The sequence below is a fragment of the Pogoniulus pusillus genome, chromosome 33 (assembly GCF_015220805.1).
Source record: "Pogoniulus pusillus isolate bPogPus1 chromosome 33, bPogPus1.pri, whole genome shotgun sequence".
Lineage (NCBI taxonomy): Eukaryota > Metazoa > Chordata > Aves > Piciformes > Lybiidae > Pogoniulus > Pogoniulus pusillus.
Genome location: NC_087296.1, coordinates 3633741 through 3648878, shown reverse-complemented (window position 1 = coordinate 3648878; position 15138 = coordinate 3633741). Strand labels below are relative to the sequence as shown.

The 15138-nt window shown below is 47.3% G+C and overlaps 1 protein-coding gene across 2 annotated transcripts in view; it reads right to left on the bottom strand.

Annotated features, from left to right (window-relative positions):
• SOBP (sine oculis binding protein homolog) overlaps positions 1-15138 on the bottom strand; it is a 127733-nt gene that overhangs the window by 44480 nt on the left and 68115 nt on the right. The window contains exon 5 of one of the 2 annotated variants that reach the window (XM_064170416.1): positions 9751-9846. The exons of the other annotated variant lie outside the window; for it this stretch is intronic. Within the exon in view, the coding sequence (XP_064026486.1) occupies positions 9751-9846 (96 nt within the window). The remainder of the gene's footprint in view (positions 1-9750; positions 9847-15138) is intronic. 2 annotated transcript variants of the gene reach the window in all.

Below are 15138 nucleotides of genomic sequence, written 5' to 3'. Positions count from 1 at the left end.
TTGAGGTGGTCACAGCCTTCAAACTGCTATCCTTTTTCAAGGGGAGGACAACACAGGCAGCAAGATGTGGCATAAGCCAAGGGCATTACAGGAAGTCAGACTGCTCTACTCAGGCATCTTGTCAGACCTGGCAAAAGTCATTAACACCCTGCACGAATGAGGGGCAGGGCGAGGTGCAAAAGGGCCTGAGCAGCAGGGGACTGCAGCCACTTTTATGGGCTGACTGTGCTGTGGGTGCAGCCGTGGTGAGATGCGATGTGAGGTAGCTGCCAGAGTGCCCCACAAGCCCTTACAGACCCCACGAAGGAAATATTTATAGCTCTGGGTGACGACTCTGCAAATACTCTTTCCAATTCCTGCGGAAGGAAAGCTGATGGATTTCATTTCCCCACACTTGCCTTCCTTTGGAACAAGGCAGATCTTTACCATTCCTATGAAGCCTGTCTGAACTGTATTGAAATGTGGTAAAGGGTTGGACTTGATGATCTATGAGGTCTCTTCCAACCTTGGTGATACTGTGACACTGTGAAATGGGTTATGAATGGCAGTTTCATAAAGCAAAGCCACGCTTCACAACTACTTTTCTTTCCAAGGGATACAACACTTGTGTGGGGTTTTTTTTCCCACCCCCTCAGCTTTGCAGAGGTTTAGGTTGGAGGAAGGTGGCTGATTTTTCTTTTTAATTTTCCCTAGGCCTTTTTTACTTTAAAATTAATTGAAATTGTTATTAAGAAGTAGCCTGCTAAAAAAGAAATAAATGCATTTTGAGTTAGCACCGAATCATTATGCTTGGAAAGGACCTCTAAGTTCAAGCCCAACCTTCTAAAAGGGGACTTTTCTTAACTGTTTACTCCTATGACTTCCCAGCCAATAATAAAAAAAAAAAAAGATTGGCATTCTGCAAAAAAAAATCACTTTTGGAAGGGGAATTTGTCAATGAGAAGATGTTTAATATGAAAATTATAACTTAAGTAAACACATCAAATGGGGAAAGCAAAGAGGAAAAACGCTGCACGGGATTTAATGAGGAGAAATTAAGGTTGGAGGAATTATTCAGAGGTTAGCAGTAATTGCACATTTATTAATAAAAAATTTAATGCTTGTGCTGGGAAGGAAGATGACAGGATTGGAGCTGTAATGGAATTTTAATTATTTTCCTTTTTCACAAATGCATTTTTGCTTCTTTTTCTACATCATAATACTAATAGCAGCGCTGTTAACACACGGAAAGCATGTCTCCTTCTGGGGAAAGGCATCGAGTGGCACACCCTAACAATGCCCCTCTATTGGCAGGAAGGAGATGCTAACTAACTAGAGGTGCTGAGGAGAAGGTGCTTGCTATTTCCAGAGTACCCACCAAGTGCTGTGTGACAGGGGCAAGGACTTGCTTTTGGTTCTGGAAGGCCAAACATCCACCGTTGGTAGCCATGGTCATTCCCAAATCTGTCCTGTTCCCATTGCCCATCTTCCTGTGCCATGCTCATGCCTTTTTTTCCATCTCTTTAGCTCCATGAAGCATCTCAGTTAATTCAGCTCACTTGACCAAAAAAGCCACGGCTTATGTAGAAGTTGTGCCAGGGGAGGTGTTGGCTGGATATTAGGAGGAAGTTCTTGACAGAGAGAGTGATTGCTGTCTACAACTACCTGAAGGGAGGTTGTAGCTAGGTGGGGTTGGTCTCTTCTGACAGGCAAGCAGCAACAGAACAGAGGACAGAGTCTCAAGTTGTGCCAGGGGAGGTCTAGGCTGGATGTCAGGAGGAAGCTGTTGTCAGAGAGAGTGATTGGCATTGGAATGGGCTGCCCAGGGAGGTGGTGGAGTTGCTGTCCCTGGAGGTGTTGAAGCCAAGCCTGGCTGAGGCAATTAGTGCCATGGTCTGGTTGACTGGCCAGGGCTGGGTGCTAGGTTGGACTGGATGAGCTTGGAGGTCTCTTCCAACCTGGTTAATTCTATGATTCTATGATTCTGTAGAACTACTGGGGGGTACCATCCTCCTTCTGCTGAAAGCCACATGCCTGACATGAAGAAGCTTCATTCTTTTTATCCCCTTCTCCTTCCCTTCCTCCTCCTTGTTCCCTGTGCTCCAGGGGAATGAATACCTGGCACTTTACGTGTCACTGGGAGCTGGCAGAGAACCCCTCACCCTCCTTCCTGCTGTAGGTCATTCCTAACCCCAAGCATAAAAGTGAGGTTTGGATCCTATTTCCAGTGGAGCTGCAATCTCAGCCTTGCTGTGTATGGCAGGGTTGTAATTTTGATGTATTTTCTGGTCTCTAATTGCAGCCTTCAGCTTAAATATTATTAATAAAGACTTGTGTTTTCTACACTTCCTATTACCTGTTAGCTGCCTACAGCAGTTTTTGGCTACAGATGGGGAAGACCTCTCAAAGCTGTCATTTGTCTTTGCTTGTCTATGGAATACATTTAATGGGTGGGCTCCTACTGGTTTCAGTGGGCTTTGGGTCACAGGTTATGGAGTCCTAAACTTCACGTGAGCCAAGGAAGAAAACCAAATCACAGAATCACAGAATGCCAGGCTGGAAGGAACCCCAAAGATCCTCTGGTCCAACCTTTCTAAGTGATAGTGCAGTTTAAATGAGCTGGTTCAGCCTGCTGTCAAGCTGAGTCTTGAAACTGTTCAATCCATTACTTGGGAGATGATTCCAATGTCTGACTGTTAGCACTGTGAAAAATCTTCATGTCAATCAGGATCTCCCCAGGAGTTATTTGTCCCCATTGCCCCTTGTCTTTTCCATGGGACTCCTTGTAAAAAGTGAGCCTCTGTCATCCTGGTAGCTATAATTCTTCAGAAGAATGATGGTACAGGATGTACAGGATGTAGGAAGGGGAACAAAAGGCCTGAAAGACCAAGAAAATCTCTTGAGACCCCTAAGAAGGTTTTCTGCAGCCCCAGGAACAGGATCCAAACCTCCTGGGTCCAGCCCATGCTGCTGTGACACGAGCACAGCCTTCACTCCCATTGTGGGGTAGATAAACCTACATTGAGAAAGCAGGGCAAGAAGGACAGGGCCTGTGCACCGAGCAGGACAGTGGAGGCATTTGTTCTCAAGCAGAAAGCAGGTCTGTGCAGCCAGGCACAGAGCCTATCGCTTCCCAGGGCCTGCGTGTGGCGGCGGCTGGCAGGCAGGCAGCAGCTCCGCGCTTGCTCCTGCTTTATCCCAGCGAGATGCCTATCAGCGCAGCCAGTGCCCCACGGGTACCTGTGCAGGCAGGCAGCAGGCAGGGAGGGTCAGCCAGAGCTAGGTGCCAGGGTCCCTTTTCTCCCCAGGGCTACAAAGCTGCCTGTGGTCTGAGCACTGCCTCTTGCAGTGTGCTCACCCAGCGCCCGCCGCCTTCCATAGCCCTTAGGAGCATGCGTATGGGGAAGAGGCACAGCTCTTTGTCCAGCATGGCTGCAATTAAGGACCAAAAAACCCTGACAACAATTTTGCCTGGTTTGTTGCCCTTGCTTGAAAAGAAACTGAATGTGAAGTTATTTTGGTAGGGACTTGGGGGGGGGAGTTTTAAAACGCTCTGCTAGGACTCAGGAGCAATTTCGTTGCCGCAAATGAAACGTTACAGGCGATTAGGCTGCGACATGACCTAAGCCTCACTGTTATTTCAGTCACAAGAAAGGTTGAATTTCACGTGGCCAAGATTACTGAGCTTTTAAGAACATCAGCATCAATTCACTGCTACAAATGCTTTTCTCAATGTTTTTGTTCCAGAGCCATAACTGCCATCCTGACAGCTCTCAGTGCCTGCTCCAAAGTGCCCCGAACCAAAGCCGAGCTCTCCGCTGGCAGCTGTGGGCTTTGCACTGCTGTTTGCTCAAGCCACTGTGTGTACACCATGTTGCAGCTGGTGAAGCAGTACTGGTTGTGCTCAGGCTGCAGTGGCAAGCCAAGCAAAAAAAGGATGAAATCCATTGGTAAACCACCAAAAAATAGCACCAGTGGTGAGACACAGCAAGCACTGAGTGATGCTGAAGCAGCAGGAGGCACTTCTGAGGAGGTTTTAACTGTCAGCAGGCTTGGTACCAGTAGCTCTACAACCTGGAGCTCCACAGACTGTCACACATATCCTCCTCTCTCATCATCGAGTCATAGAATCAACCAGGTTGGAAGAGACCTCAAAGATCATCCAGCCCAACCTATCCCCCAGCCCTATCCAGTCAACCAGACCACGGCACTAAATGCCTCATCCAGGCTTTTCTTGAAGACCTCCAGGGATGGTGCCTCCACCACCTCCCTGGGCAGCCCATTCCAATGCCAATCACTCTCTCTGGGAAGAACTTCCTCCTAACATCCAGCCTATACTTCCCGCGGCACAACTTGAGACTCTGTCCCCTTGTTCTATTGGTTCTATCCTGCCTCTCTGGGGTGGTGAAACCACCTCCTGACAGCAAGGTCAGTACCATAAAGGCCAGATGTGTCTCTGCACCCCTCACTGCTGCTTGTCAGCAGTCCTGCTCCAGCTTTCTGGCTCAAAGTTCTGTGTGTCCCAAAGCTGGGGTCAGGATGAAGGCTGAGCTCTCTCTGGTTCCCACTTAACAGGGTGAAGGCAGATCCAGAGGGAGCTACAAGGGGAAGAGCTTTGGCTTCCTCTCTTCTCTCTGCTAACAATAGAGACAACCTAGGAGACAAAAAGGGTGGAAAGGCAAGAGAGGGGATGAGCAAAGCTATCTCCCCCTAACTCAATCTTCCCTTGAAGGGGCTGTGATTACAAATGAGCTGAGAGGTATTTACTTTTCATGCTAAATCACTTACAGGCAGCACTTCTGCTTGACACTGGGGCACAGGAAAATAGGTCAGGTACCTTAGAGGAATTCACACCTCGATTTCTGGAACCAAAACTCTGACAGCCTCCAACATGCATATTTACATTTAACTGGACTATGACTACAAAACCCACTGGCCCCATCTGATCACAAACATTCTCAGTGCTTCTAAAACGTGGAGGTGTGAAATCTCTCCCACATTCCAGTCCTGTAACACTGAGGTTATCTTGCCTACATCCCTGCTGCCCTGCCTGGATGCCCCACAGTGTGCCATCCTTTCTGACCCTATCTCTAGTGCTGCAACAGCAAAGCAACACAACTTCAATCAAAGTATCAGCTGTAGCTTTTGCTCCTCTCTGCCTTGCCATAGTCTCCCCAAAGGCCTTCTGCTCCCAGAAGAACATTTTGCATTTCATGTTTCGGTTGTAGATGCTTTCAGAGCTTTCTCTGCCTCTTTGTAAGTGATTAAAGATAAAGTTTGCATTAAATCCAGTAACAAGAATGTGTCCTTTTGTGTCTTTTACCTGACAGCTTCCAAGGACTAGCTTATAATTCATCACATGTTGGACTCAAGGAATTTATCCTCTCAGAGCAGCACTGCTAGGAGCAGACTTTTTGATGTCAAAGAGAAAAAGATCAGGATTTTACTGCAGGAAAACCAGCTGGGAATGGGACTGGCAATGAATTTTTTTCCAGGGTGTTTATGTTCTGTTTGGTTATTTGTTTGCTTTACATAGGCTCCCACAGCGGTGGGTGGCACTCAGATCATCTCTATAAACAAATGATCTGGAAAGCAACCTGGTGTTTAATTTCCTTAACCCATCAGATTCTCCTTTGCTCAGGCAGCAGCATGCCAAGCTACAGCCTCGGCTCGGTGTTCTGGGTGACTCGGAGGGGGAGGATGAACTGTTGGTTTTTCTTTCCCACTTTTGTTAAAAGGCATCCAAGCATGGCTCTTCCTACCCTGACTAACCTGGGTAGGTGCCAGATGGATTTTTCCTTTCTCTAGGCAATGGCTCAGGAATTCCAGCCGGCTAGAGCTGGGGCTGTGGGCTTTTCACTGGCCTTTTCAGTCCAGCCTACCCTTCCTCTGCAGTTAATCTCAGCTCTCTGTCTCCACATCCACTATGAGCAGGACTCTACTACTCCCTTACAATCAGCTTCCAGAGGACTAAATCCTGCCTTTCCCTTCTGGAAACAAAGAGATGTGCCTGAAAGAAAAGCTTCCAGCCACTCACGGACTAAGAAACAAGAATCCTGAGGCAGTGCCTATGGGAGAGGAGTGGACAGCTGGCCAAGACAGCTTGCTGGCCTGGCTCTTCAAAAAGAAGCTTGGTTTGTGTAGTTCCCACTATTTATCATGGGTTGCTGAACCCAAGAAAACAAGGTTCTCAAGAATACCCAGAAGCTCACAAGGAGAATTTGATGTCCTCACTGACCACTGCTTTGTTTTCTGTGCTTCACAACATGCAGCACAGGAGTGTACCAGGATTAGCATGGGAAATGAGTGTCCTAATCCTCACTGCACAATGGCTTCCTGCACCAGCCCCAGCCTGTGCTTCTCTCTGCTCTGATTGCTGTGTAGGGCTACCATAAGCACTTCAGGGGTTTCTTTTGCTTTGGATTATGCCTCTTTTTTTCCTCCTATTTTCTATTAAGCTCTCAGAAGACCCAAACAAAATGGCTGAGTTGTACCTCACTAGCCTAAACTCAGCTGAGTTGTAGCTTTCCTCCCCAAGCCCAGCTGAGCTGCACCTCACTACCCAAAACCCAGCCGAGCTGTGCCTTACTACCCAAAACCCAGCTGCATTGTACCTCACTACCCCAAACCCAGCTGCATTGTACCTCACAACCCCAAACCCAGCTGAATTGTACCTCACAATCCAAATGATCTCATCTTCTGGCAAAGTAAGCGATGGAGAAAGCACTCACTTTGTAATACTCTACACCACTCTGATTCCAAATCTCTCCAGGTACTATAGAATCATAGAATCAGCCAGGTTGGAAGAGACCTCCAAGCTCAGCCAGTCCAGCCTAGCACCCAGCCCTAGCCAGTCAACCACACCATGGCACTCAGTGCCTCATCCAGGCTTTTCTTGAACACCTCCAGGGACGGTGACTCCACCACCTCCCTGGGCAGCCCATTCCAATGCCAATCACTCTCTCTGAGGAGCTGAAGCATGCTGTGCATGCCTGGGACCTGGGATGCAGCATTGCCCTTGTGGGACTGCCATGGCATGTAAAGCCAGCAGGGCCTGCCCAGCCCTGAGATCCCACCTGGCAGCACCCTCCTAGCACCAGCATTTCCCAACCAAAGCAGCCTGTGCTTGCTAGAAGAAACCTTGCTGGAAACTGGCAGCTGAAGCCCCAAGCAAAGAGAGGACTTTGGAGCCAACATCTCCAGTTTCACCTGACAGGCTGACAGAGTCCTCACTCTCAACTGCACTGAGAAAAGCCCAAGGATTTTCCCGATTCTCAAAAGCACAAACAACTTTCAGTTTCTCTTTCATTAAAAAACAACAACCCCAAATCTCTCAGCTTTTCTCTCAGCCAAGCACCTGACCTGCACTGTTAAGATTCCAGGGTTTTACCACTGCAAGAACACTTTTTTTTAGAGGAAGCAGATGTCCTTACTCCTATTTTTCATTCCTCCCCTCCCTAGGAGGCAATTCCTAGCACCAGCATAGGAACACTGACTGGCCTTCAGCAGAAAGATGCTATCTTAATGGCCACTTCCTGTGAAATTTGCTTTAATCTCAAGCACATTTTCATACAGCATTGTTTGCCAAGAAGGAGAAAAAAAAAACAGAGAAGGAAACCCACTACCTCTCATCCCTCACCATCAAAGCCTAGACTCAACAGCATATTTCCCCTCAAAGTTCCTAAAATACATCTTTAAAGACAGCAGAGCGACACAGTCGTTATTTGTCTACTTTTTCTTCCCCCCCACACGTACAAACTGAGCACAGATCACATCCCTGCCAATTTTGCTTCCAATAGCATAGGAAAAACAAAACTATGACAAATTGCTTTTTATTACTTCCTTAAACAAGGACTGAAACTTGTCCAAAAAAGCAGATGAAAAGACTAACTTGGATGACTTGAGTTTTTGCCAGGTGCAGGAATGATATAATAAAGCAAATATGTAAATACATGTTAATTAGCTGGGCATTAAAAGAATGATTGGCTTTAATAGCACAAGGGGGGTTAATTGGTCCATTGATTGCTTGCACTAAAAATAAAGCAGAATTTCAATCATAATGATACACAACTTATTTCATACTGTGCTGCCTCAGCACTTTAAGTCCTGGACTCCTCCATCACTAAGAGGCCCTTGACTTCAGGGGCATCTCAGTGTGCTGGGCTGGTTCATCAGGCCTGGTGTGACCAGTGGCTTGGTCTTGAAACAGCTTCACTTCTTTGGCACAAGCACTGTGACTGCACCCGTGAATCACTTTCTGTGCTTATCTGGTTCCCTTGCCTTAGGACATAACCCTCCTGCCCCTGAAACCAACGGGAACGCTGCAAGGGGTTTAAGAGGAAGCAATATAAGGTCTTCTGGGAGATGGGAAAAACTGACCCTTCTGAGTGGCACCTAGGGCCCAAACCCCACTGTCATTATTTAATCAGGGGTGGGATCAACACAGGGGACACTTAAGGGGGTAGGACAGCCTGTAGGTCTGCTAGTCCAGGTGTGGTCAAGATGCTCTGTGCTATTGGGACTGGTCCTCCACTCTGGGCTGCTCTGGTCAACTGAATCAGAGGGCTGCCTTTGGCATTGGGTTATGCTGGCTCAGCAGCTCGACTGGGGCACCACAATCAGTGTTTGAATCCTCTCGAGGGAAGGTGGAGAGGGGCTGTAACGCAGAGGAAGTGCATCTTGATCCTCTGCTGCCAGCTGCCTCTTCTACAGTCGTAGTGAGGAAAACCAAAAGTGATGGTGTTTCAAAGTACAACCCCAACGTTCCAACTCGCCACAAACATTTCCATTTAGCCAGACAATGCATTTTACTTAAGCACAGCTGAGAAGGAAGGTGAACATGAAGGAGAGCTCCACCAGTTCACCTCAAGCTCCCCTTCTGCAAGCCATGGCTGAATCTCTCTTCAATGTATTACAATTCTTTCTCTGTTTACTTTAGGCAAACAGAAAAACTCATCGTGGAGCACTCATTTTTTTGCAAGCTAATCAAGAACATTAGGTCCCAACAGAATCATTTAATAGAAATGTAATAGGCATTCCTGCTTGCTTTTAATCTTGCCTAGCTGCAGATGCTAAAATGAACAGTGAATTAACCCTGCCTTGGAACAGAGATGCTTTCACAGATGATATCATCTCTCCTACGGCTTGTAAACACACGCCAGGCTCCCTGTATCTGCTTTCCTGGCTTTCACTCTTTCCCCACAGCAGAGGAGAGGGAAGGAAAGGAATGGGGAGGAGAGGAGTGAGGAAAGGAGAGTGGAGAGGAGAGAGGAGAGTGGAGAGGAGAGGATGCTCCCACCTTCATGCAGCTAGGAAGGGGAGGAACAGGCAAGCTGTGGAGGGAGCAGTGTGTCAGCAGCACAAAACGCAGCACCACCACCTGAAAACAAGGCAGAGCCAAAAGGTGGATGGGAGAGTGAGTTTTGGGGGTGCCTTGAGGGAAAAGGATTTTTGTGTGTGTGTCACCAGCCACTCCCTGCATTGCTCTCCCTGAGACAAGGTGCAACCCCAAGGCCATTCCCGTGCTGTCATCAGACCCAAGAGACTTTCGTTTTTCAAGCAATCCGAGATGTTAAATCGTGCACGGATAGAGCAGAACTAGCATCGAAAACAAAACCTATCATATTTCACACTGCATGGCATCATGAACAAAAGCCTTGTTTAAAAAAACTATATATATATATATTAAACTAAAAAAAAAGAAAAGAGAGATAAAGCTTTTCACTGTGCTAAAGTAACAATCTAGACTTGTTGTAAGTATGTTATTCTTACAAGTAGTTCGCAGTTATTCTTGAAGGCAAGTCTTGGAGTTTCCTTAGCATAGTGCTGCTGGGGAAAATTTTCAGCATGTCCATCTTCATCTCTAGCCTGAAGGGAAATATAATGGCCTATTTAGGGACTTAACAAATAATGGAAGGTAAAAAAAAAAAAGAAAAAGAAAAAGAAAAAGCTAAAAAATAAATTTATTTATTTATTTAATAGCTAAAAAGCACAACAGCTCAGATCATTCAAACAGATGGGAATCCCCCAACACAACATCATTTCATAGTTTCTTTCAATACACCTTTTTTAAGAGACGAGAACCTGGGATGCTGTCTTCTCCCACAGCTTAGGTTGAACATGCAAATTCATTGTGCTGTGATCATTAGAATGACAAAAGACAAACCCGGAATGAAGTATTTGAGCTGGACACTGAAGTCATTAACTCGGGGGGGGGGGGGGGTTTCCCATTGCAATTTTTCAGGATCACATTGGATATGTACTCGGTTCAACTTAAGAAATCCCTAGAAAATTTGGTTTCAGGTTAACAGCAAAGGCCAAAAAGGTAAAAATGAAGTCTTTGTAGTTGCAATCTCCATGTGATACTGGTAGAGATAAACGGATTCCCCCTCCGTGTTTAAGTGAAGCTTTGAAAGGAGCAATCATCTAGCAAGAACAATGATCCCTCAGTCAAATGTGGTCAAAATATTTAATGACAAAGATGCATCAGAAGTTACTGGTTACTTGGAACTAGGCTGTTAATTAAGCAAGCTGAAGTTTCAACGGAGACATTACCAGAGCCCATTAGCAATCCTGCTTGCACGTAGTGGGTTTTTTTCTCCCTCCTTTCCTACATTTTCTGCTTTCCAGTTAAAGCAAAAGGGAGAAGCAGGTGAAAGGAGGAGTGTCAGCAATCCACTCATTACACTGTTCATTTGAGTGACACTTGCACTCCGTTCCGCTCCGTCTCGTCTGATCCCTGACTGTTCGCTCGCTCTCTCTCGCAGCCTCCCGAAATTCACAGCTGAGCTGTCTCCCTCACATATGGCTCGCATATAATTATGCACATTCCATTTTACACTGCATTAAAATGATGAGCTCCTGGCTCCCTGCCAGCCTATTTAAATCAAGCCCCTGCCCAAAGAAGCTGGGGAGAGGAGGAGGGTTGGATGGATGGCGGTGGGGGGGGGGGGGGAGGATGACTGGAGCTGGGGGGCGAGTTTGGAGGCGATGGGGTGAGGAGCAGGTAAGTCTTTGGGGCGAGGAGCAGGTAAGGGCTGCTTCCCATGCTTCCAGCTGCCCTGCGCCTCCCCTCCGGGGCGGGGGTGTGCGGGGCCGGGCGGGTGCAGCCGGGCGCACGGCGGTGCCTGCCGAGCGCTGGCGTGAACTGCCTGTCGGCATGTGTCACACTCCCGACGCCCAGGCTGCTTCAGCCCTGGCATGTCTGAAAGATATTTACACCTTGGAGGCTCTGCGGCTTGTTTGTCTTCAAATAGGCTGCTGCCTCTGCCCGGGGAAGACGGAGTGGAAAAGGGGAGCCATGGGCTAACGGCACCCTGGACTTGCGGGGTGACAGCAAAGGTTTGCGCTGAAAGCCTCTTGGCTTCGGCAAGATTAGGCGTGGGGTTCTGCTTGGCAGCCATGAGGCATGAACAAACTCTGCCCAGCAGAAAAGACTGGTTTTTGAAGTGCAGAGTTTGTCCAAAAGTATGTTTGGAGTAGTACCTACAACTGCTGGGTTGTACAAGAAGTGGTGAAGGAGTTTACTCTGCATGTTTCCTAGCAGCTCCTAGGTATTTTCTTTCACTGCCCTCAATAGCTACAGGGTGGAAAATGTTTTACATTTTCCCTTCAAGCCAGAAGGGAAAAAAGCAGAGCATTCCTCAGCACCTGAAATCACTTTTAGATTGGCAAAGGTTTAATTGCATTCTCCTAATTGTTAGTTTGAAATTGACTCCTCACTCGCACAATAAAACTTCCTCCCATGCTGCAAGGAAAGCAAAGGCCAAATCTGACCACGTTTTGTGAAAACAAAACAAACCCCACTCAATTCTCACGTTGAAAACAAACTCTGTCCTTTCTTCTCTCTGAAGGCAACTCACTGAAGAGAAGCCAGCTGGGGTACAAATGCCTTAAAAATGCCCTACACAGATAGAAATGGACCTGTCAGCCTGGAATCACAGGTGCCCAGAGGATGCTCAGTGACAGAGCTAGTGAGGTGTCACAGGGGCCACAGGTGTTAGGTAGGGTTCTGAAGGCTATCAGTGCCCCCCAGCCCCCTGAAATTGTATCTTGGCACTATTTTAGCCATCGTGCAGAGGATGGCTGGCACGTTGTAACCTGCCAGTGACCCACTGGAGCACACACACACCTTGTCAAATGAAATGGATACCAGGGTGTTTGTAGTGCATGTGTCAAAGCACAGAGGTGAGCCTCACTGACCCTGACCCTCTTACCAAAACTGCCACTTACGCAGAGCTTGTCTGCCCTTGCTGATCCAAACCTTCTCTTATTTAGCTTTGGACATCACCAAAATGTGCTAGGCTCAAAACCAGTGTAGCTACACTAACTCAAGCAGCAAAGCTACACCTGGTTTGCCTAGTCGGTTTCCAGCCCTGTTTGCAGCAGTTTGGGCTAATTCTCAGTTGCCCTACATTCGTTCACTACTTTTCACCTTCTAGCTGTAAGTAACTGCAGAAGGAAACACAACTGCACAGAAGGAAACAACTCTGCACTCTTGTAAGTCTATTTAAAAGGTGGCTCAGAGTTTATCTTTGCCTTAGTAATATTATAGAATCATAGAATGGTCTTGGTTGGAAGGGTCCTCTGAAAGTCATTCAGTCCAACCCCCTCTTCAGTCAGCAGGGACATCCTCAACTAGATCAGGCTGCTCAGAGCCCTGTTGAGTCTCACTTTGAATATCTCCAGCAATGAGGCCTCAGCTACCTCTCTGGGCAACCTGTTGCAGTGTTCCACCACCGTCATGATGCAGAAGTTGTTCCTAACGTTCAATTTAAATTTCCTCTTCTCTCATTTCAAACCATTGCCTCTTGTCCTATCCCTGCAGGCCTTTCCACTGCAGCCTTCTTGTAGCCCTCTTCAGGTCCTGGCAGGCTGCTCTGAGATCTCCCTGGAGCCTTCTCTTCTCCAGGCTGAACAACCCCAGCTCCCCCAGCCTGTCTTTGCAGGAGTGTTCCAAGCCCCTGATCATTTTTTGTGGCCCTTCTCTGGACCTGTTCCCTCAGGTCTATGTCTCAGTCAGTCACTCCAACACACCAGTGATGCTCCCCAGCATCCCCACCTTGCTCATAGCAGGCTGGCATCGACAGCTTCTCTATCAGGCTGCCACGGAACAGATTTCATCTGCTATTGTTTAAAAGGAAGTGAGTGGGGGAAAAAAACCAAACGAGCTAAACCTGTGGTCTGTCTGATTTTTAAGTGCTTTTAAACTGCTATGATCACTAGAGAAATGAGAGCACTGAGAAATGTGTCTTCGGGATGCTAGGTGGGATTGATTGCAGACATGCAAGATGTGGTTCAACTGCTCTCAGAGCACATTTTGTTCTAGGGCTAAAAAGGCTTCTGCTCCCGCTCTGAAGCCTGGGACCGTGGTGTGCACTGCTAGATTTATCAGCACAAAACTGCTGCAACTTCACCGTGGCAGCTCCTCTCCTGGGACTTCCTGAATCTCCTCGTTCAATAGCCTCTGCTGGCAGGCAGCCACCTTCCCGTCAGCTGCACGGATGGAGAGGGAAAGCTGCCCACTGCCCGCCCCTAGGCTGCGGGGCTGGACACTCAACGAAGCCAGCGGCACTCACACGGCTCTGGCTCCTCCTGGCACAATCACCCAAGGAGCGGTGCTGGCAAGGAACAGCTAGTGAGGAAACTGCAGGGGACCTGGAGGGGTGGCTTGGCTGTAAGGTCAGCCTGATGAAGGGCTTGAGCAGGAAATGTTGGCCTTTAATTGCAGGTTAGATAGCAGGAAACCCTTCATAATGATGGGTGCAGCAAAGTGCTGGAGCAGATTGCCTAAGGAGACTGTCAAAGCCCCATCACTGGAGTTTTTCAAGAGCAGATTAGGCAAACATCTGTCAGGAGTGACATGCACAGAGTAGCTCCTGACGTGGGGAAGCTGGACAGATGAAAACATCTCCTTCCCCAGGTCCCTCTCCTCTCTTCTTTCTACCTCTGAGCTTTGAAGGAAAATGTCAGGAGGGTAAGGGGGAAAAAAACCCCAAATTAAAAAAGAACAGAAAATGAGATCTAAAATGATCTCCCTGAAAATAGCTCAGCATTTGATGTTCAGAGATGTGTGTACTCATTAATAAGTGCACGATGACAACTATCCTTGGCTACACAAACTGTGCTATCTGTAAGCCAGCCAGCCTATATTTGTGAAAGATGCCAATAGTTTGGAAACAGACTATATATTAAGACAAGATTCCCTTTTCTAACATGACAGATGAAGCACAAGCTACAGAATTTCCTCCTGCACATATATTTGCTTCTCCTTACCCGCAGAGAAAAGTTATCTTGATCCAGACAGAGGATTTCTTAGCTTCAGTCTGATCTTTGTATGCAGCCTTAGTGTTGAGAGAGGTAATCTGTGCTTACATTTTCATACTAGAGGTAGGCTCTGATGAGATTGTAAGTCACAAGGCATGCTGAAGAGAATAATTTATTAAGATGGAAGCTGTTAAAGCAAAGCTTCCACTAAAATGGGACAATGCATTTGCAACAAAATCTTCCTGCTCACTCCACAAAAGTTTCATGCCACTTAACTGAAAACACCTAACATCTATTTCTAAGAGCAATGGCCACTTGAGTAATGCAGAGTGACAAAATATTAGCCTCCTTACTCAGGATAAAACTGCCCCCTAATTGCCAAAACTGTCCTTTGAAATAGATGAAACATGGGACTGGTACCCCCCCCCAGCTTACTAAACACAGGTGTTAGCTGAACACAGATTCATAGAATGGGTTAGGTTGGAAAGGACCTTAAAGATCATCCAGTCCCAACCCCCCTGCCATGGGCAGGGACACATTCCACTAGCCCAGGTTGCTCAAAGCCTCATCCAGCCTGGTTTTGAACACCTCCAGGGAGGAAGCATCCACCACCACCCTGAGCAACATGTTCCTGTGTCTCACCACCCACATTCTAAAGGAATTCTTTCTAATATCCAGTCTTAATCTCCCCTCCTCCAGCTTCAGTCCATTCCTTCTCATCCTATCACTGCAAGCCCTTGTAAAAAGTCTCTTCCCAAATTTCTCGTGGCCTCCTTCCAGGTACTGGAAGTCCGCTAAAAGGTCTCTCCAGAGCTTTCTCTTCTCCAAGCTGAACGTCTCTGGGAGGGTGAAAAAAACCCCAACAAGCTGGGCAAAGTTGTCTGGCGTTGCTAT